This window comes from Pseudorasbora parva, chromosome 7 (assembly GCF_024679245.1).
Source record: "Pseudorasbora parva isolate DD20220531a chromosome 7, ASM2467924v1, whole genome shotgun sequence".
NCBI lineage: Eukaryota > Metazoa > Chordata > Actinopteri > Cypriniformes > Gobionidae > Pseudorasbora > Pseudorasbora parva.
In genome coordinates, this window is record NC_090178.1 from 3,512,412 (window position 1) to 3,536,439 (window position 24,028).

A 24,028-nucleotide genomic window follows, 5' to 3' on the forward strand; every position below is an offset into this window, starting at 1 on the left:
GATGGAGTATTTCTGTGTCAAAAATACTCCTTCCGGTTTCTCACAAGTTTCAGAGAGTTTTTTTCGAGTATGGGTCGGCTTGACGTCAAAAGAGCGGAAGGCCCTTGTATGGGCCGTACGGGCTCTTCTCCCGGAGGGTGCACGCGCGTGACTAGAGCAAGAGAGGAAATGCACGCCCATAAACACTGCTCTCAGCTGCAGATCCACTCGTCTGAGCAACACTTCTGTCACGCCGCGCTCCACTTTATTCCTATGGGTGACGTCAAGCGACTTTAGTGCGCCCGCATAGCATTCCAGGAAGGCAGCGCTGCATTTAAACCAATTTGAACTCAGAAATGATGGGAAGCTTCACAACATCGCTTCAGTCGTGTCGCAATAGTGGATCTCCACGGTCACTGCTGTCAGGACTCCACCAAATCAACAAAGTTACCAAAGAAGTGTGTTTTTGACGGAGCGGTCCCAGCGATAAAGTTTCACGGTCCTGCTTTGGAAGCAGCCGGTGAGTAAAACTGCTTCAAATGTCTGTTGTTGGCTATCGTCACGTAAGTAAACATCAGTGAACAACAGGATCGTGTATAACGTTAGTTAATTTATCAATGGAGCATGCGATCTATGGTGTGTGTTTAAATACATTTGTTTAGCTGACCAATATAGGACAATTCAGCATGACGTCACAGCAGTAATAAACGTTCTTCCGGGTGGCAAAAGCCGAAGCGTTCCTATGGCAACGCTAGTAAATTGCTTGGGATTCAGACAAAGTTAACATGATTATTGAGGGACGGATTAACTAATTCAGGAGATAGCAATACATGAAATGCCTAACATGGTCCAGTAGATGTAGCGCTAGTCTAATACCATACTTTTTAAATGAGCCTCAGCCTACCATTGAGTAGTAATTTAGACTGTTGCTGTTTGAATTACAATATGTTAGACTATCGTAGATGGTATATTTCCCTGTTATCTAACTATTTACCTGTTCTCTGCTTTTCAACAAATCATTTGCGCACATTTTTTCTTTATTTTTTGTATCTGAAGCTGTAGCAGCAACATTGAAAGCTCTGGTGTCTGTGTTTAACACGAAAGCTTGTGTGATCGCGGCCGGCTCGCGGTGCAAACAGTCCTGCCGTGTACCAGCTGATTTGATGCGATGATCAACTTAAATGACTCGTAGCATCTGCAATATCTCACGACGAACTCCCGATGTTAAAATATGTTATATTTATCATTTTATATGGAGCTAATCACTACACCTGTTAGCAGTCATAATGTAAACATCTATTATTGATATAAAATAGCCGAAATCACATGAACAATCACACAAAAACCTTATTCCATAGTTATCGTGTGTTTATTAGCTTCTTAGTTCACGCGTAGAAATGTAGAACAGACTCGTTCTTCACAGAGCCAGAAATGTCCGAGACAGCTGCGAGCGCGTCATGCGAGGGCGGTGTTGAGCAAAATCAAAAGACTGACAGATGAGAGGACGAATGAACGCCTGATGACTGATATCCGATGCATATCATTAAGAAGAGACACAGAGAGAGGTCTGCGCATGTTTTAACTCTTTTATGTCGAATAATTCCGTGAGAAATGAATAGAAATGGTATTCTGTATGACGAAAATATTTTGCAAACGTGCTATGTCGATATTTCTCCAAATATGAGGACTTTTGAATTAAGAGCTGAACTAAAAGCTGTTCTTTGCGATCTCTGTGAACACAAATGAACCAGTGCAGACGAGAGAGAATGAACGTGCGTGTGAAAATCTATTCAAAATATCGTTCATAACGGATCGATTATAATGCGATTATAATGCACTCCTGACATAAATTAAAAAATGAATGTCACTGCAACCTAGTTTTATCATAAACAGTGTTGAAATATCAAAGCCGGAGTCTTAATCTTTCTGATGATACTGAGTTTGTCCAGATAAAGTAATATAGAGTGATGAGCAGTGAATGTTGAACAATAGTAATCTGAGGCCGTATGATCTTTGAATCGTAAGGGGTTAAAAGAGATCTAAAGTTTACTAATATTAGTCTCGAATTTCCCCAGCTGAAGACAATTATGCTCTGCTATGATTTTGTCGATGGACCGTTTTGAGAATACTTCTCTGTAGCGCCACTTTTGACGACGTCCACTCGCTTTAGCCTCCTCATCCACAGGTTTTGTTGGATATATTTACTTCTTTCTGAATGAAATCGATACAATTCTACACCTTTTGCTGTATATCGGACGGCGCAACCCCAAACACAACACGTTTTCGTCATAGTTTCAACTTTAATCAACAACAATGTTCTTAACTATGTAACTGTTTACGGTAGCCGGCTGATCTCTTCAGTTTGTCAGTAGAAGCCGCTCGCGTTCTGCCATCCGGAAGTATCTTGAGGCGATTGTTTACAAACATTCTGAAATGGTCTATAGGTGTCAGTTTGATTATTGTAAAACCACCCAAACATAAACCTAGGGGACGTTCTCATAAAGCGTGCTTCGTCATTCAAATGCGCTAACGGACTCCATTGTTGTTCTCTGTATAACGTTACACTAGTCTGACGTGCAAAACCGTTTTGCTTGCTACTGCTAAGGTTTAGTCGCATACAATAGTCCATAAACCGAATCATGTCCTCATAAACCATGAGTAAACCTACACAAATGTTGACAGGCTGTTAAACCTGCTGTTGCTGTTTCTCCTGTTCAATTTATTTCAGCCTCCGGATCTGATTCTGGATCATAAATGCATTAGTTGAATCTGATTGATTATTAGGGTAACATTTTCTTTTCCACGCTTGAGGATGTCAGCTTTCAGACACTCTCAATGCAACAGCTGTGCCCGCTCGTGATTCTTTAGCTCCGCCCACACCAGGGATGGAAATTAGCTCCCGCCACCAGCCAAATGCGGGTGATTTTGAGTTGTGGCGGGTAAACTCGCTTCACCTACCGGCCACCGTGGCGGGTAAATAAAAATAGCATACTGTTTCCCCTCTTCATAAACTGTGTTCAGTGCATGCGAGTGCGGCCGTATGTCCGAATATGACCAGTCGTTTTCGCCGTCATTACCCGGATGTAGTGCCAGAAGACGCGAATAAGAACTCGCGCTCGCGCTGAGAGAAGATCCGTCACTGTCATCCGGAAGCGCGCACTCGTCTCACAGCGCGCAAATATTGAGTTATCTTTCGAGTCTTGTGTTTAAACGGACCAACTCACACAAAAAGTATGCCAACATGTCCATCTTGATGAGTATTCTAGCAGACATAGTCTGAATATGCCTTAAGAGGACTTTATACAGTCGAGAAAGATGACGCATATCCTTCTATTAGGTCTTAAAGGGGAAGTCGCCTTTACTCTGTTTAATGTCAAACAAACGATAAGGACATCACTCACTGCTCTTGATTGAATAGCTTTTGTAAGTTTATTAAGGATTAATCTTTCATTTAAACAGTTAAATATGCAGTTGCACTAAATAAATATTTGCATAATTTGTAATTGTAACTTTACTAAAAATCAAGGCATTGCAATTGCATTAATTAATATTAAAGTTTCAAATAATGAATCACAGTCATAGCATTAGCCATAAATGCAATGGATAATTGGCATAATTTCTTTTAGTGCTTCGGTTTCAGCCAATAATTTTTATTTTGGTGTATCCCTACTGACAATGTTCTGCTATCTATGTCGTCAACACGCTTCAGGAGATGCCAAAACTAGTAGTTTCATTGTTGGTACTAAAAACCTAAAACTGGAAGCCATAAAAGACCACAAATCATCCAAATGCCACATCCAGGTAAAAAAAAAAAAGAGCACACAGAGCCCTACTCATTTAGCCTAATGAAATGTATATCAGTTCATGGTTTGTGTGTGTATTAGAGTGAAAGAAAAACATTTCAGTATTTCATTGAGATTTGAGATTAAATAAACAGCTTAAGTAGTGTAGAGCTTGTAGTATTAATTTTCACGTGCAGTTACACATTGTCGGTTATAAACAAGAAAGTGGCTGGTTAAAACATTGAGTGGCTGGTAGATTTTGAAATCCACCAGCCACTGTGGCCGGTGGACAAAAAAGTTAAGTTCCATCCCTGGCCCACACGATACGCCTCCATCCGCTCTGTTTTTTCCGGAAAGACTCGGTACAGCCCATATTTCTTTTATAAATATAATAAAACTAAAGACTTTTCGGAGATATGAAGCATGCATTACTGGTACTCAAGATTGACTGAAACTCATTGCCCCCTCCTTAACTGTCGGACTCGCACATCCATCATGTTTGTAGTTTTTAACATTTTTTATCCGCGTTTGTAGTTCTAATTAAATCCTCATCCAACCTGCAATGGGTGTGGTGTCACGCGAATTAAGCGAATTTCACACGGGAATAGTAGGGCCCTTTTTTCCGTTTTAATTTTTGCAGATTCCTTTTTTTCTGTTAAAATGTTTGGCAATTCAGGTTTTTTTTTACCCTTTACTGATATTTTGGTGAAAAAAGAGTGTGCTTTTAATGTTAATATAATAGAACATAAAACAAAAAAATAGGAATGACCTTAAATTTATTGAGGTAACAAACATCACATTTACTTTTTAGGACAAATATGATGCAACATAACACTGCACTTCAAGTACTTAAAATATTAATGGTTATTAGCTTTAAACTTTCCGGTAAAATACATTATAGTAGTTTATATAAGTTAAAGTGCTCCATTAGCTTTTTCTTTCAAGTAAAAAATTAAAAAAGAACTAAAAAAAATATTTCATAAGAATCATCTTTTACATACAGTACTATTAAGTAAAACATTTAAAGCTGAAAATTAACATGAAAAAAATAACATTTCACCATTAAATCATGCAGTGTATTGTTCTGTGTGTTTAACAATCACCATTATGATATCCAGAGCTCTGAAAAATAAAAATACACGAAAACACAACACTGCCAGAAGTTTTTTCCTCCAACTTCAAAGGCCCCTTTAAATGATTAAAACTAAATGCTTATCTTAACTTTAAGGTTACTTTTATCATGTAAACTACCCATATACATTAAATGCATTGGAACAGAGGGGAAAACGGTCGCATTTGCAGCAGATATGCATTGCTGCATAATGTGCCCATTATAAATCAAAGCACGAGATGACAGGGGTCGAGCAGAACACTGGAAAATCTGACAGAATGGACAATATTTGTCTGTCTGTGCAATACACGAGCCGCGGTTCAGCTGCGCGCGACCAATGCTGCCTGAGCAAAACGAGCGTGCGGCTCCCACTCTCCATACGCAAAGCTTCTGTGCCGCCTGCGCGTGCAGTGTGAAACCGCCGTTAACGTCGAGTTTCTAAACTTTTTCGCTGCCGAAAGCAGAGCCGTGGAGACCAACTTCGCCATACTTTCATTGTTTTGAAGGGCGAGCTGAAATGACAGGAGGGGTTGTGTCGCGAAGATTTGCTTCCGGGGTCTGTACTTTCCTCAGACATACGTTCTCCACCAACACGACAATTATGTAAAATTACGGGGAAATCTGCATTAACACCAGATTCCGCGTTTATATGCAGATTCCGCTTTAATATGCTAATTCCGCGATTCCGAAATTATAGGGCCCTAGAAAAGCGCAATTTATTCGCTTCTGGTGTGAACACGCCCCATTAGTGCACGCGTCGATCCGTACTTCGAATTCTGACCAGAAAAAGTAAACCATCTGGGTATCTTTGGAATACTCTTTTCAGCATACTACAATTTGGGACATACTAATTATATTTTCGAATACCATTTATAGGGCCCTATAATTTCCGCGATCACGGAATCTCGGACGGAATCGCGGAATTGGCATATTAACGCGGAATCTGCATATAAACGCGGAATCTGGTGTTAACGCAGATTTCCCCGGAATTTTACATATTTGTAATTAAATTCTGTGTCGTGTTGGTGGAGAACGTATGTCTGAGGAAAGTGCAGACCGGGGGAAGCAAATCTTTGCGACACAACCCCTCCCGTCATTTCAGCTCGCCCTTCAAAACAATGAAAGTATGGCGAAGTTGGTCTCCACGGCTCTGCTTTCGGCAGCGAAAAAGTTAAGAAACTCGACGCTAACGGCGGTTTCACACTGCACGCGCAGGCGGCGCAGAAGCTTTGCGTATGGAGAGCGGGAGCCGCACGCTCGTTTTGCTCAGGCAGCATTGGTCGCGCGCAGCTGAACCGCGGCTCGTGTATTGCACAGACAGACAAATATTGTCCATTCTGTCAGATTTTCCGGTGTTCTGCTCGACCCCTGTCATCTCGTGCTTTGATATATAATGGGCACATTATGCAGCAATGCATATCTGCTGCAAATGCGACCGTTTTCCCCTCTGTTCCAATGCATTTAATGTATATGGGTAGTTTACATGATAAAAGTAACCTTAAAGTTAAGATAAGCATCTAGTTTTAATCATTTAAAGGGGCCTTTGAAGTTGGAGGAAAAAACTTCAGGCAGTGTTGTGTTTTCGTGTATTTTTATTTTCCACAGCTCTGGATATCATAATGGTGATTGTTAAACACACAGAACAATTCACTACATGATTTCATGGTGAAATGTTATTTTTTCATGTTAATTTTCAGCTTTAAATATTTTCATTAATAGTACTGTATGTAAAAGATGATTCTTATGATCTTAATTTTTTTTACTTGAAAGAAAAAGCTAATGGAGCACTTAAACTTATATAAACTACTATAATGTATTTTACCGGAAAGTTTAAAGCTAATAACCATTAATATTTTAAGTACTTGAAGTGCAGTGTTATGTTGCATCATATTTGTCCTAAAAAGTAAATGTGATGTTTGTTACCTCAATAAATTTAAGGTCATTCCTATTTTTTGTTTTATGTTCCATTAAAAGCACACTCTTTTTTCACCAAAATAACAGTAAAGGGTAAAAAAAACCTGAATTGCCAAACATTTTAACGGAAAAAAAGTAATCTGCAAAAATTAAAACGGAAAAAACGGAATTTGCAAAAATTAAAACGGAAAAAAACGGAATTTTGGAAAAAATAAAACGGATTTTATAGGGCCCTACATTTAGTATGGATAGTATGCGAATTAGGACGCAGCAACAGATTCTGGCTGCTGAGTAAGGTTGAGAGTCCAGCCTGCTCTTCAGATGTCTGCTCAGAGGAGCCACGCTACCTTTGAATCTATCAGGCTGTTTGGACTGGATGGCTCTTACGGATTTATCAGGCCATCCAGCTGTGCTGAAAGAGCCACTGCTGAGAGTCTGTTCAACACATCTCTCCTATTTACAACGGCAACACGTACAAACCAGGGCCGCTTTGTACCGTCTAATGATTTTTCAAAAAAGTAGTATGTGAAACAACATGCAGCTTTCACGGAAGAAAGCAAGTGAGGTCGGAACAACCCGAGGGCAAATAAAACATGACGAATAACAGTATTGGTTGCACATCTTGACAAACGCAGTACATCATCTGGATCTTTCATGCATGCAAAAGCGTGCACACACTGCACAGTATACATTCTGCAAGAGAGGATTTTTGCTACAAACATTTTTTAAACAGATAAAATATTGGGTTACAAAATGATGGATAGCACAAATATTACTAAATCAATTATAAACAGATATTACAAAATATTTTTTACTGTCAAAGTCAAAATTAAAATGATCACCCTCAAGCCATCCTATGTGTATATCTTTTTTCAGATGAATACAATCAGAGTTATATTAAATAATATCCTGGCTCTTTCAAGCTTTATAATGGGAGTATATGGAGTCTGAGATTTTGAAGCCCAAATAAAGTGCATCCATCCAATATAAAAGTGCTCCACATGACTCCAGGGGTTTATAAAGAACTTGTGAAGCGAAGCTATGCGTTTGCGTTGACCTCTGACCCAACACGTGAAGAGTGACCTCTGGCCCGACGCATGACCTCTGACCCGTCGCATGACGAGTGACCTCTGACCCAACAGATGAAGAGTGAGCTCTGACCAAGCGGGTAATCTAGCACTCGGAAAGCGTTCCACCCATAGGGGGGCGGCCATTGCTAACCAAGCCATCACCTGCTGTTAGCATCCCATTGACTCCCATTCATTTTTGAGTCACTTTGACAGTGAATAACTTTACATCTGAGGCGTTTAAAGACTCCATTTGTCCATTGTTTATTTCTAAAGAAACACGACAATGCATAAAAGGCTCCATTACCTTGTATCTTACACTATCGCCCCGTAGAAGCTGTTTTTGTAAAAATAGGCTAACGATTGCGTCATAACCAACGCGACCCTGTCGCACAGTTGAGAAATTACCGTATAGACAGGAGGAGACACTCAGAGACAATCTTTTACTGTCTATGAGGCAGTCGGGGGGACGTGGAGACATAAAGTCTGATAAAGTCAAGGGAGAAGAATGGGGAGAAGCTCATAGTGAGCCAAAAGCAACGGGAGAAAATATTTAAACAACGTGATTCAGATTTCACTTTCCACAACTACTAGAAGACCTACAGCTGTCAGACAGGAGGCTCATGTCACATCTACGTCGTCAAGCTCAGTCTGAGCCTGCGCAGTTCGCTCAGCCATCAGGAAGTGAGTGCCTCTGATTGGCCTCATTTTTCCGCCGTTGAAGTCAATGGGATCGCTCTGTCCATTTCTTTTACTGTATATGGCTCTGACCCGACGCATGACCTCTGACCCAAAACATGAACAGTGACCTCTGGCTCGACACATGACGAGTGACCTTTGACCCAACACATGAAGAGTGAGCTCTGACCCGACACATAAAGAGTGACCTCTGACCTGACGCATGACCTCTGACCCAACACATGAAGAGTGACCTCTGGTCCGACGCATGAAGGAAAATGAAAATTGAGCGGAAGTAAGTAGGAGGGCGGAGCTAGGTTATGGGTATCGTATCTATTCATGAAAAAAAAAAAACAGTTTTGAAAAAATTGTGTAAACATACAGAAGAAAAACGTCAGAGGAGGCGGTGCCTCCACTTCGCTGTGATTGGCGAATCATCTTGTCAACAAGATAATGCCCACCCACCCAATATTTGCAATGGTCCTCAAATGGGGATCTGATATAAATATATACTATGGACTATTTGCAAAATAAACTTGGCCAAATTGAAATGAACTCGAAATTACAACTGGAACATGAATTTACATTCAACAGTAATGAAAAACATTCCCAAAGGTGCAAAAGGTCTCGGAGACCCAGTTTCTGATCAAATTAAATGGCATTAAAAAAATTATGGTAATGTCAATCATGAAATTAAACTGGTTATGTTTTTCAAATGCTATTTGGGGTCAAAACATCATTCGCAAATGACAAAAAATATTAGTTTAACAATGATGCCCATCCTGAGATTTAACTTTGAGTTAAACGTGGCCTTCTCTCTTATGTAATGTAAAGTATAAGGCACAAAAATAAACATGATTATCCATTAGGTCTTTAAGAAGCTCTAGCTGAGCCCCTTTGCTGATTTCAGACCCTCCAAGTGACCCAGATTTTGAAAAAGAAAGCAATTTGTAACAACGGGGTTCATCATTTGAAGCATTACATCAGCGTTCTCTGAACTGACAGCTAAATACGACATGATGGATTTATATATCTGTCCGTTCACATGAACCCTGGTCATCTCAGCTGGATATTCTGTTGCAAAACCAAACAATCACTGGATTTATCAAAGTTTGCAAGGTTAACAGCATCAAAACAAAACTTTGAAGATTTGAAGACGGACACAACAGCATGTAAGAACAACAAAAACTGGTTCTTGACCAACATCACCAGCTGTTTAGATGCAGTTAGTATCTATAAGTAGCCTTGTAACAACAACAACAAATGTAAGCCAGTTAAACTTGAGTGTTAATTAAAATTGTGCATTGTTATAAATACAAATATTGTTTTGTTATTAAAATGTTCAACATTATTTTATACCAAATACTGTATAGGCCTTTACACTAAAGTAGCTGTTACAACTAGGGTTGCACGATTTGGGGAAATGAATTTAAATTAATTATATTATAAATTTACAGTTTATTGATGTTCTGTGTTTTTACACTGTTGTCATTTTTAAAGATTTCTTATTATTGTAAGGTAAGCTTAAAGGGTGCAGTACTATGACAATCACAGCTTCAGTGTGACATCAATAAGAAAAATTATAATTTCATAGATATTTTCAATAATAGCTGTTCATATTGAAATATGCATGACCTAGATTATTTATTTAGCAAAATTGTCCTTTTAAATTTAATTTAATAATATTCATCAATAAAAAATGAGTTTGCTGTTACAGTGTAATCCCTTTAAGCTCATTCACACTGAACGTCTATGTAAATACTTCATAAACAGACTTTAAATATTAACTAATGTTTGTCACTTCAAGTTTAAAAATGTTGTTTAAAATAAACAAGAATAAAATTTTTATATATATTTATATATTTTTATATATATTTATATATATATATATATATATATATATATATATATATATATATATATATATATATATAAATTTAATAAAAAAAAACAGGTTGTGAGCTTAATGGGAACTGGGGTGTGAAGAATAAAAAATTTACCCATTAAGCACAGCCAGACTTTTTGCAGTTAATGATGTATATCTGAATTGAAATGCCTTTGTCACTTGAAATAAAATATTATTGTGTAAGAGATTAATATTTTATTTTAACATAACTTGTAGTCAAACCAATACCCTGTGCACTAAAATGTCTCAATGTAGACTTTGGTGAGCTTAACAGGTATAGTGTACTATATACACATTATTATATATAAAATTATTACATATAAATGTGTGTGTGTGTGTGTGTGTGTGTGTGTGTGTGTGTGTGTGTGTGTGTGTGTGTGTGTGTGTATGTATGTATGTATGTATGTATGTATATATATATATATATATATATATATATATATATATATATATATATATATATATATATATATATATATATAACATTCTGTGCTTATATATGACTAATACTAATTATGATTATGTGTAATAAATATAACATCATAATAATAGTAATAAATATATTTATATTTTACAGAATATATTTATATTTAATTGCTCACGTGAACAGTGTCAGTCAATGGTAAGCCAGCATTCTGATGTAACTCAGAAGCGTAAGACGACAGCGTAGGAGACTGGTACAAACAAGAAGAAAATGTTAAATTAAGCCGTTATTTTGGTGGATTATTTATAGGGGAGGATTTAATGACAGAATTAAAAAATAAAATTGGGTGAACTATCCCTTTAACTAGTTTTGTTGTTGTTGTAATTTGATGCAAAATTAATATATATCTAGTGATATAAATGTACATACATTAAAAAAAACATAAATAAAATGATTGTACATTTGTAAGTTTAAAGTAAGGTTACTTGTTGATGTTCGCGTCATCACTGTCGGTGAAAGTGGTCCAGTCAGACATCAGTGGTAGCATTTAACATGCATCAAATCACGTTCATGTAAAGTTAATTTTACTTATTTTTAATCGGTTAAACTAGCGTTTTTACTACTCACCTCTCCAGCACTTTTACTTCCAGAACAATCCTTGTGCTTGATGCGATCATGGCAGCGATCGATATGACATCAAAGTACCGCGAGACCAATTCTAAACCACATGGAACCTGTCGGTACCAATCGCTCTCGCGGTACTTTGATGTCATACACCAAGAGCAGAGACGGGTGTTTTTAACGGCGTCTCGGAAATGAAAATTGCGTTGGTAAGTTTGATGCACTGGACCGTTCGCAAAGACCCGCCCTCTTTAGTTACTGTTGCTATGTCTGACAAGCTGCACTCTCTCCCACACCAGAACCATAACGTTAGAAAAAACGGCTTTTTTTCAACGGCTGTCTCACACCACACATCATGTTCTCACTCAATTGAAAAAGACATCGCAAAGCAAATTAAGTCTCAACTCTAAACTTTTGTCATTTTTTTTAAAGAAATGTAAACAATAAATACCGTTTTGTGGCTCTTTAATAATGTGTGGTGACAGGTCGCTGTAGCGTCTCAGTTAAAGCTGCTCGGGAACCGTTCATCTCTTCCTTTAAGTTGATTCATAATATAAATGAACTTCAGAAGGAATTGTTTAAACCGTGGAAATATGTCAGTACACACTATTTTTTTCAAATTCAAGTCCACGCTAATCTACAAACTCCTGACTGCTTTTGTGGGACAAAATGGCGGATTCGGCGGATTACGATTGGTCAGATCAAACGAATCAGTTCAACGAATCATATAAAGAATCGATTAAAACGATTCGTTTGAGTCATCAATCAAAAATATTCGGGAAATTGGATTGACACAAGGAGATTTGGATTTGTCATGTATTAAAATAATAATTAAATGGCAAGTACTGTAGGTAAATGCTGCTGTTTATTGGCTTGCTATGATTTTTATTGGCTACATATCATTTTTTTGATAGTTTATTTAGTGAAAAGCTTCATGGAAAAGCATGCTATTTTTTGTGTTTTTCAGTTTGCTAATTAAGGATTTGTGTACTACATTAATGTTTTAGTGTGTGTGTGTAGTAAATATTTTAATATAAATAAAAGACCTAAGATGACCCTCCCAAAATTGGCACCGAAGGCCCAGAGTCGCTAGTGTCATTTTATGTATTTTTTTATTTCATACTTGTACATTATTTTTTAATTTTTTTTGTAAAACCTCCAGGCTAATAGTGTTGATATTATGATGTATCTTCAATAAAATATGGGCAATTAAATATGTAAATATTCATACGCCTGTTTATAAGTCTAATAATACATTTATCATTCAGATTAATCTCTTTTACTGGGATTCTGCTTCGTCTGTCATTGGTTGTTCAATTATTTAACTAAATCGTCAAAATACAATACAAATAGTTGTTTTAGTAATTAGTATTTTACATTAAAGACTCTTTAAAAAATATCGGAAAGCAAATAAGAATATCCCAAATCATATATCCTATTGTTATTCCTGTGATCAAAGCTGAATTTATCATCATTACTCCAGTCTTCAGTGTCACATGATCCTACACTAATCATTCTCATATGATGATTTGATGCTCAAGAAACATTTATGATTATTTTTATTAATGTTGAAAACATGTCTGTTTCATGTCCGAAACCTTCTGCCGTGGGCCGTGGCTTCCATCTGGAGTTTGAGAAGAGAGAACCTATTTTCCCAGAGAGATCTCATCAAAATAAGTTTATTAGTGTTTCTGCTGCATTTCCTGTTTGATTTACTGCGCAGTCCCAGGGGCTGATGGGTAAGTGTTGCATACTCCCAAAACCTGTTATTAATGTGTCAACCTGTTGTCAAACCTCCTCATTTACTCTTCAGGTAAAATATTAAGTGTGAAGGATTTGCAAAGCATGGATATGGTCAAAGACATGTACGGACATACGCCATAAGTGGACAAAGGTAAAGAATTGTTCAATTGTTGGTGTTTGACAATTACTGTTCTGTTTTCAAGAAATAATACAGTATGCACATTGGGCTGTGACAGAAAAATCACAATCTGAAAAATAAATAAAAGTATTAAAAAAATAAATAAATTAAAACTATAAAAAAAATAAACACTAAAATATCAAATAAAATTTAATAAAAAATGAAATAAAATAAATAAAATATAACAACACAAAATAAAATAAAACAATTTGATAAAATAAATAATAAAAAATAAATAAAACTCCATTCTGAACTTTCAATCTGAACAGTGGACTTTACTGTAATGTGATGATTTTGCGAATGTTTTAATAAATATCTGACGGTTGTGAAACCTTATAAAATAGGACATAGAAGTGTTATTTTTAATATACATATACTATTGAAATTTGTGTTAGTATTTTGAATTACGTTTTATATTATATTTTTTTATATTAGTAATAAATAAAAAAATCACGGGTGTATCTGTAGCGATAGCCAACAATACATTGAATGGGTCAAAATTATCAATTTTTCTTTTATGCCAAAAATCATTAGAATATTAAGTAAAGATCAAGATATTTGTAAAATTCCTAGCGTAATTATATCAAAAATGTATTATTATTATTGCAATAAGGCTATAATATATGTGACCCTGGACCACAAAACCAGTCATAAGGGTCAATTTTGTTTTTTTGTTTTTTTTAATTGAGATGTATACATAATCTGAAAGCTGAATAAATAAGCTTTCCATTGATTAGGATAAGATAGGACAATATTTGGTCGATATACAACTATTTGAAATCTGGAATCTGAGTGCAAAAAAATCTAAATATTAAGAAAATCTCCTTTAAAGTTGTCCAAATTAAGTTCTCAGCAATGCATATTACTACTAATAATACATTTTTTTATATATTTATGGTAGGAAATTTACAAATTATCTTCATGGAACATGATCCTAATATCCTAATGATTTTTGTATAAAAGAAAAATGGATAATTTTTACCCAAATATACCATGAGACGCAGGACTGGATTTGTGCTCCAGGGTCACAAATATATATATATATAAAAAACATGTCACCGGGTTATTGTCAACTAAAAGCATTAAAAAATAATTCATTACTTGAATGAGATCTATCTATCTATCTATCTATCTATCTATCTATCTATCTATCTATCTATCTATCTATACACACATTCAGGTGAAATAAAAGCATAGACAGACTCTATATATACACACACAATAAATTGTGGTTTATGGTTTTAGTTGATAATAACCACGTAACAGTGTTTCCCCCCAAAAAAATGTATGTTTATTTTTGCTAAGATTAATATTTATTTTAATATATATGAAGTACATGGTGAAATGTTCTGAGGTCAGGTTGTTTTTAAGAGTAACTATAGCGAGAATGTTTTATTGTCCATTTGTCTTAAGAGCATTCAAATGATCATATCAGATTCATTTCCAAGTGAAAAAAAAGAAAAGAGAAATCTTGTCTGTCATTGGAACACATTTCAGTCGAGGGCCTCCGTGGTAATAAGGAATTTTATTTAACATTTTCATGAAATTTGATGCCTGCTAAAATGTACACATTAAAATATTAAACTTCACATACTTTAAAAAGAAAAAGAAAGGTTTTCTCCCCCACTTGCAATAATAACGAGCCGCTGTCAGTTTGACAACAAATGATTGAGACAAAGTCTTTTATATATTACAGTTATCTACACACTCGCCTCCATCTCCTGCCACACGTGTATGCATATACAAAGGTCGTAGTTATTAATAATAAAAGCCAAACAAGTCGTTTGCTGAGTATTAAACAGAACTTACCCACATCCTGAAAAAGATCAGAAAACGTGTACATTTCGCTCTACAAATGCCCGTGGAGGTCAGCGATGATTGGCCTCCATATGGGCGAGACAGATTTACCTGGAGTTCATCGGGAAGTCAAAGCACCTTTAAAGGCTTCAACATACTCCGCAAGAACAGAGAAATAAGTTCTCGCTCCCAGGCCCTGGTTCAGGAGTTCTCGCAGCTTGTTCTCGACACATCGCTTGAAGGGAAGATATTTTGAAGAATGTCAGTGACCAAACAGTTAACTGGAGCCATTGACTTCCATAGTAGGATAAAAAAAAATACCGGTTCCAGTTAACTGTTTGGTTACTGACATTCTTCAAAATATCTTCCCTTGTGTTCAGCTGAAGAAAGAAATTCATACAGGTTTGAAACAACTTGAGGGTGAGTAAAGGAGGACATAATTTTCGTTTTGAAGTGAACTTTCCCTTTAATGCGGAGAAACGCAGATGATCTGCACCTGCTTTTCTCGTGAAGTATGGAACGTGCTGGCCTGAACGAACTTTGTTCTTGTCACCTCGAGAAAACGAACACATTTCTTTGTTCTTGCAGAGTATGTTCCAAGCTTTACACCTCCAGTCCCCGCAGATCGGCTCATTATCAGGGCCTTAACACCTGCCGTCTATTTACCCCTAAACACACTTCATCCTGATACTCCTCACACACCCAAAGGACCGACTCGGCTGATTCGCCTGCGCTGTGGATATTCCTTTAATGCACATTAACGCAAAGATGCCGGAGTACAATACAAACAGTTTAATAATTGTGTCGTTAACAATCAGTAACCACTCCTAGTTAGAACATTTCTGCGTAAAGAAACCAAGAAACACTTATAAAACAGTCAGTCGTAACAAAATAACTGGTGTTCTCATTGCAGTAAACTCATAAAAAAACCCACTTTTTTATACATCATATTTATACAGGAATAGCTTTTGAATTGGATTGATAACCAAAGGAAGACACATTGCAAACATCGATCGATTTCACACAAATTGCATATGTTTTTCTCTCTAAAGGTGGTCTATAGGTTGGTCGTTTACCTAAGCTTATTTGCATGATAGTAAAAATTGCATACAACATTAATCGTGAAGCTCGTAGCATGAGTTGCTTGACATACAGCACTTTTTTTTTTTTAGGCAACTGTTAAAGCACATTTTCCATTTAAAACGTTAAGACACTTCTGATTTTACTGCCCATCAAAATTACATTTATAAATAGAACAAAGATCAGTAAAACGAAAAGCGGCAAATGTTCCGATCACCGGAACGCGGAAAATAAATAATGCTGGACGATGAGAACCGAACGAGGTTGTGATTCACATTTGAGACGGTGGAACTCCAGGATTTTACAGTGACCAAAGGTTTGCAAAATAATCTAACATCGGCAGTGCCATATAGTACAAGGCATTTGTTGGCATAGTTTCTTTAAGACTGTATACTTTTTTACAATTAATATATGTCTATGTATATATATTTATATATATTTATATTTCTTCAAAGCAAATAATAATAATATTTCCCCCGGCTTGGGATCCAGAGACTGATTAGCCGCAGTGCTCGACTCGGACCTCGGCTTTAAGGCCTTCATCTACCCCTCGTCTCCAATTTCATGCATTTTCTTCTTAAAAACCCCCCCCAAAAAAATCCAGTTAACATCACGTACGTAAACATCAAAGTCTATCAAACTCCATTGACTTTCCTTTTTTTTTTTTATCAGTAGTTTTTAAAATCAGTGTAAAAACAACAGACAACAAGTGCAGTCAGCAAATATCCACAGCAACATCCTGTTCTCTTAAAGGGACAGTTCATGCTCACGCCGTCTCAAAGGGACTTCTGGGGGATATTAATACATAAGAGAAGTGATGAGAACGGGCCGTCGTGAACACACACTCACTAAACGGTCATGGGACATCAGGTGAAATAAGAGTCAAAGTACTCATGCCGTGATGTGTGATTTCGGTTATTTGAACTCGTGTTTTTAATCATTTACATCTCAATCCATTAGGTTAATAAAAAAATAAAAATTTACAAATAAAAAAATAAGATTAAAATTTTTATATATATATATATATATATATATATATATATATATATATATATATATATATATATATATATATATATATTTATTCGTGTTTAATAATTTCAAGTTTTTGACTATTGGTCTCAGTCCATCAGGATAAAAAAAAAAAAAGTAATTTAATTAAATTGAATTGAATAAAAACTAAAATAATTTCAAGTTTTTGACTATTGGTCTCAGTCCATTAGAAGAAGAAGAATAAAAAATTATGAATAAAATAAGAGAAACATTTAATAATTAAAGTTTTTGAACTAATGTCAGACTAATTTGTTAGGAATAATTTGATCTTTGTTCTGAGACCATTACGAAAATAAATCAAAAAATGAAAAAAAAAAAATTCTAGTTTAATAATTGAAGTTTTTGCACCGATGTCAGGCTTATTAATTTGATCCTTTTATTTAAATCCGTTGCAAAATGCAAGTTGCTCTACGACAGCCCAAGTCCCCATTCACTTCATAACAATCAGCTCTTCAGAAGAAGTCTTCTCTTCATTTAGGAGTGAACTATTCCTTTAAGATTAGATTTTTTAAAAGGTTTTTTTGTACATTTTGTTTACTTGTGCAGATTATTGAAATGGTGCACGAGTCTTTACAGTGAAATAATCCACGCTTTACAAAACTGTGAAAGTTAATCATCATCTCTGTATTGTTCAGTCCGGTGTAAAAAGTCTTACAGTTTCGCTCGGGGAACACAGAGAAGAGTGAAGGAGAGCAGGAAAACCAGAGGTCCGTTACTCTTTGGCCTCCGTCTCAGTTTGGGCCGGGCCCATGGCGTGCGCTTCGGCCGCCAGGTGCTCCTCCATTTTAATGGAGAACATGGAGCTGTTGGTCTGCACGCTCTCCTCCAGCTCGGTCAGCAGCTCGCCCTCCTTGAAGTCCGTCAGACCCTCGTCCTTGCTGTTGTTGTTCGAGGGGAAGCCCATGGGCGAATCTTTCAGCTTGCCGGCATGGTTGATGTAGAATCGCTGGTTCTGGAAGAACTTGATGATGGTGTGTTTGGGCAGGTCCAGCTGGGCCGAGAGTGTGTGTATGGCCTCCTCGTCGGGGTACAGACCCACGTCCTGAATGAAGCTCTGCAGGATGCCTAGCGCCTCCATGGAGATGCGGTTGCCTTGGCGGCTTTTGCAGCGGTTTTCATCCTCGGTCTCAGCCGGTGAAGCCGTGGAGGGTTGGCGCGGGGGCAGCCGCGGTCCCATCTGCTGCAAGGGCTGCTGGGATAGAGGAGGCTGAGGCAGGGGCAGCTGAGCCTGGAGCTGAGAGGACGGCTGCTGATGGGTCTGAGAAACACACAAACACGTCAAACTCAAGGGAGCTTAGGACTTTATAACATTAGTCTTTTTTATTGAAGTTATTGAAAAGTTATTTATTTGGAAATATTAATAAATAAAAACAATTAAAAAATTAATAAAAATAATTCTTGTTTAATTTATTTGAATCATCAAATAAAATTTTGATAAATAAGAGAAACATTCTTATTTATTCATTTGACTTTTGGTTTGAGTCCATTATGGAAAAATAATACAATAAAAAAATGTTATATTTGGGTTTGAGTCCATTACGAATGTTTTTTTTATAAAAAATAAAATGAATGAAACATTGTTTGATAATAATAATAATAATAATAATTTGATCTTTTGGTTTGGGTCTATATAAAAAAACATATGAAATAATATAGATAAAGGTAAAACTAAATTATTATTATAATAAATTATTATTATTATTTCATTTAATTTCTTATTTAATTTTGATTGTAACTGACCTTAAACCAAAATATCACATTATTAAACAATACTTATTTTTCTTATGTATTTATTTATTTATTTTAATTAATTATATTTTGGTTTGAGACCATTACAACCAAAATAAAGTAAAGTAAAATGAGTTAATCATTGTTTAATAATTTAATATTTTGGTTTGAGTCTATTATGAATAAAATTTAAAAAAAAAGGAAATTAAATAAATAAATAAAAATAAACTGAGAAAAATATTGTTTAATATGATCTTTTTTTCCGATTACAATAAGATAAAATAATTCAAGTAAATAAAAATGTGTTTAATAATTTGAAGTGTATTGATGTCAGACTTGATGTGTTATGAATAGTTTGATCTATTGGTCTGGTTCCATCAGGGTCCTGAACATTTAAGTTAGAGCCATTAATTATATAATAAAATAAATAAAATGAGAGATTTCCAGTAAAAAGTCGATAAATGCTGAAGTGTGATTGTCTTCATGGCACGCAGCTCTCAATCAGACGTGTGGATCTGAACGCTTTACCTGCTCGCATTAACTCGAATGTGAACTCGGAGCATTCACACAGAAAGAGCCGGTCTGTTGATTGCTTATCAAGCCCTATTGAAATGCTGTGCTTAACGCGGTAAACACACACTCAGTCCGTGGTGTGTGTCCTGTGCGAGCGCTATCGGTGTCTGTGTTTAGGCCACTCTCACGTCGCTGTAAACACATGACACATTTTGCTCTGAAATGTGCCATTGTTTGGGAGTTTGGGCCATTGTAGCAGGCAGCTGCTGCTTTCTTGCTCCACACAGACGGCTTTTCCTGGGACATTCCCAGAGGGAGCAGGAATGCTTGATAACATTTTTGCAAATGCACTCGTCTCCTGATAACATTTCAAAGACATTGGAACACAATAGGCAGAAATAAATGGGACATGACCAAGACATCATGTCAACAGCTGACATGCAGTGCATTAAAGTTGAAGATTCATTTTGCATTCTGAAACAAACACTGACGGGGAAAAATGAGTGGAGTATGTGCATGAGAAAGCTGTTGCTTAGCTTCACGGCGCACCTAAAAATGCTCTAACTGAGGGGGAAAAAGTTTATTTTTTAAATAAAATGACAAACACTCTTGTTTAATCATTAGATTTTTTTTTTTTTTTTTTGGTCAATTGCAATCAAAATAATAATAATATAAATATATAACTTTGTATTGTTTAATCATTAGATTTTTTTTTGGTCAATTGCAATCAAAATAATAACAATACATAAAAATAAATTCAAAAAATAAAAATCACAAAACGAGAAACATTCTTGTTTAATAATTTGATATTTTTGGTCAATTGCAATCAAAATAATAGAATAAAATATAAAAATAATAAAATGAGAAACATTCTTGTTTAATAATTTGATATTTTGGTTTGAGTCGATTACAATAAAAATAATAAAAATAAATTAATAAAATGAGAAACGCCCTTGTTAAATAACTGGATCTTTTGGTCAATTACAATCAAAATAAAATCAAATAAGAAGAAACATTCTTGTTTGATCAATTTTGATCTTTTGGTTTGAGTCAATTACAAATATAATAAAATAAAACAAATAAAATAATAAAAATTCCTGTTTAATAATTTGATGTTTTTACATTGATGTAAAAGTTATTAATTTAAGTCAAAGTAAAATAAAAGGTTAAAGAGGTCTGTAATGTAAAGCATTTTGTACTGTATGGCTTTATTATCCCACAGCATGCATTACCGCTTGATAACACTTTACAATAAGGTCTCGTTTCTTAACATTAATGCATAAGGTAACATGAACAATGAGCAATAATCTCGGTTAATGTTGGGTCAAATATATAGAACTGTTCATGTTAGTGCACATTTTGATGTAAAAATGTAGTAGTAAAAGCTAAACCGTCCTGTAAAGCGTACCCATAAGCTTTAGCGGACTGATCAGATCTGCAGATCTCCAAAACTCTAGCAGCTGTAAGTGCTGAAAATGGAAGTGAATAAATGTTTTGCTGTTTTCTGGGAATGACCATATGTTTGTGAGTAAACAAAATAATATCTGATCAAATACGCAGCTGTAACCACAAGAACTTGGGGATTTTTGTGATTAAATTTAGATTCAGAATAGTGATGAATTTATCAAAATAGCGAGCTGTCCTTAATATCTAAATGCAGACAAACGACGTGGCTAATGTCTGCTCTGCTCACACACAGTGTGTTTGAAACCTCCACACCTGATCAAAAGACATAAACCATTTCCAGCTAAAATAACTATAGACCTTAATCAGGTTAGAAAAGCCATATTTCATTTCTGACAGGGACAGAAATACAGTGCATTCAATGGATTGTACTGTTTAATATGTCCAACCAAAGAATCCCCTTTCCGGAGGAAAACTAAAAAAGCGTTTTGAAAGTTGTGTTATAAATGATGATCTAGGACCAGGGCTTGACATTAAGACCCACCGAATGTGTGTGTATTTCAGCAGTGGCGTGTAACGGGGCCACTTTAGAGGGTTGACTTTTACATTTAATATATACAGTTTTTAATTGTAGTGTTTTAAAAAAACAGCTGAAATAATAAACTAAGTGCAATGTCGATTTTTTGATGTACATCAATACTGAAATATCTTAAACGCTTCCATTACTCATTTTGCGCAGAATAGATACACAATACCATCTCTCCGACAGCGAAGGACACACAAACTCGAGGCTCTCACTCGCTCCATTTGTCCCAGATGAATATTGTTGCTGTTACAGGGCATGAATTTCAGCGTCAGATTGCGCGTGTTGCACATATTTTTACTCATTCCTGCAGATTTTGTGCTCGCACCCAAAGTATGTGCACGTAATGCCATCTCTCGGCACTAAATTCAGTTATTTTTTGCTGCTTATTGAGTTTAAACAGTCAAGCACACAAACTAATGTCTAAACGCCAGTCTTGACGAGTATTCACGTAAACACAGTGAGTGAAGTATTGAAGGAAAGTAAACATTTGAGAAAGAAACTGCATGCGTATCAATGTATTGGATCCGTGCGTCAGGTCTAATAAACCTGCTGACGCATTGGGAGATGATATTGAACATATCTGTCAAAAACGACAAAATCCTGAATGCCTTCTGACAAGTTGATCCACTTCATCTTGCAGCACAAATCACTGAATTACTAACAAAGTGTCAGTATAAAATAATATGGCTCCAGTATCACTAGTAACTGAGCCATGGGCCTCCTGAAGGAAACTCTGAATCGCTTGGGATAATCCAGCTGCTCCTTAATAAGGAATAACTTGATAACTATCATTTCTCTCTACGCATTCTTCCTTTCTTTTTCTCTTTTTAACAAGAGAGGGAACAACAAAATCCTCGTCACTGCTTGAATTGTGTTGGGATTTTTTTAATACACATTGGACTTAGTGTGCAAGGAAATGCTAAAATAACTCAAAGTGCAAGGAACCACTGGACTAACCTACTGACTATCAGTCAATCAACTTTATTTATATCGCGCTTTTACAATGATGATTGTTTCAAAGCAACTTAAGTGTTAAACAGCAATATTGCAACATAATTTGGTTCGGCTGTACAGTCGTTCTGGAAAAGAAATGGTGATGTTATCAGCTTATATTAATTTATCATATAGTGACAATGTTGGCAGATCAGTATTATACAATTAATTAAGACCTACTAAATTAATTTTATTTTGATATTTAGTTGAATAACATTTAAATTTTAGTGACTAACATTCATAAAAGCACTAGTGATAAATTGATGATTTTGTAGATTTTACACCTTGAACAGGTATAGTGACAGTCTGTGGGCGACAAATTTTCAGGATGACAAATACATTAAAAAAACGCACATGAAAATCTCGGACTCAGTGTGCAAAGACCTTTAAAGGGGTCGATTCGTGGGTTTTTTTAACGCCGTATTTTTCTTCTATTCTCCCTTTATTCCGCACCGCTGTCTCCACTGTGCTTTGAACGGCTCGTTTGCTTCCTGCTTCTATGAAGCCCATCCCTCCGAAAAACACAATGGTCTTAGATTAGTTAGATGGCCAAATGTAGTTTCCTGTATTTTTATTGGCTGAAGTGCCAAGCACAGGTTGTCCAGAAGCCACGCCCCTTCCCATTACAGGCTGAAGTCACATCTGCGGAGACTAGCGAGGGTTTATGATGTCACCAACCCAGGAAGAAGCTTGTTGTAGTCCAAACCGGCCATTTTTGTAGGCAATAAACTGCCGTAACTTTAAAAGACAATATCTCTGTTTGCATTGAACTTTCAGCGCTGTAACTTTGCAGATACTGTTTATGCTCAAGCAGCGACATTACACACTAACTACAGTTAAAAAAGTCAAACGCATGCAACCACACCTTTAATGTCAAGCCCTGGGACTACAAGTTTACCCCTCACAGCCTCAAGGTGTGTATTGTGGTGTGTATTGTGCGCCGCTGACCTGTAGCGGGTCCGTGGGCATATGCAGCAGGTGAGGCGGTCTGTCCACATGGTGCTGCTGTCCTCCATTGCTCTCCTGCTCATATATAGCGTCGCGCTCCATTTGGGACAAACTGAGGAACCGGCGGATCATGGACAGGTTCTCCCAGAGTGTGCGGTTCTCCGGGGACGGGTCCTCTTTCCAGCGCAGAAGCTCACACAGCCAACCCTGCAGGAGTCAGAGAACATGACTTCAGTGTTTAAGACACAAGGCTGCATTTATCTGATCCAAAATACTGTCAAATAATATTCCAATGTAAATCTGTTTTCTATGTGAATATATAGTAAAGTGTAATTTATTCCTGTGGTCAAAGCTGGATTTATCATCATTACTCCAGTCTTCAGTGTCACATGATCCTTCACTAATCACTCTCATATGAGGATTTATGATCAAGAAACATTTATGATTATTATCAATGATGAAAACAATCATATTTTGTGGATTTTTTCTTCGTCTTCACTATCACTTTTGATCAAATAACGTA

The 24,028-nt window shown here is 36.2% G+C and overlaps 1 protein-coding gene and 1 long non-coding RNA gene across 7 annotated transcripts in view; one reads left to right on the forward strand and one right to left on the reverse strand.

Moving 5' to 3' along the window:
- Positions 1-11,589: 11,589 nt before the first annotated feature.
- On the forward strand, positions 11,590-13,376 carry LOC137082549 (uncharacterized). The gene is made up of 3 exons (XR_010906363.1): positions 11,590-11,691; positions 13,113-13,221; positions 13,296-13,376. It is a non-coding gene; the product is annotated as an uncharacterized lncRNA (long non-coding RNA).
- Positions 13,377-17,447: 4,071 nt separating this feature from the next.
- The window catches only part of satb1b (SATB homeobox 1b), an 82,102-nt gene continuing 75,521 nt past the window's right edge, over positions 17,448-24,028 (reverse strand). For 4 of the 6 annotated variants that reach the window (XM_067447790.1, XM_067447791.1, XM_067447788.1 and 1 more), the window contains exons 12-13: positions 23,506-23,712; positions 17,449-18,591 (exon numbers count right to left, since the gene is read on the reverse strand). In XM_067447790.1, coding sequence (XP_067303891.1) covers positions 18,046-18,591; positions 23,506-23,712 — 753 coding nt within the window. In that variant the 3' untranslated portion in view covers positions 17,449-18,045. Of the gene's footprint in view, positions 18,592-23,505; positions 23,713-24,028 lie in introns of all 6 variants that reach the window. The other 2 variants (XM_067447792.1, XM_067447793.1) reach the window with 1 other exon arrangement.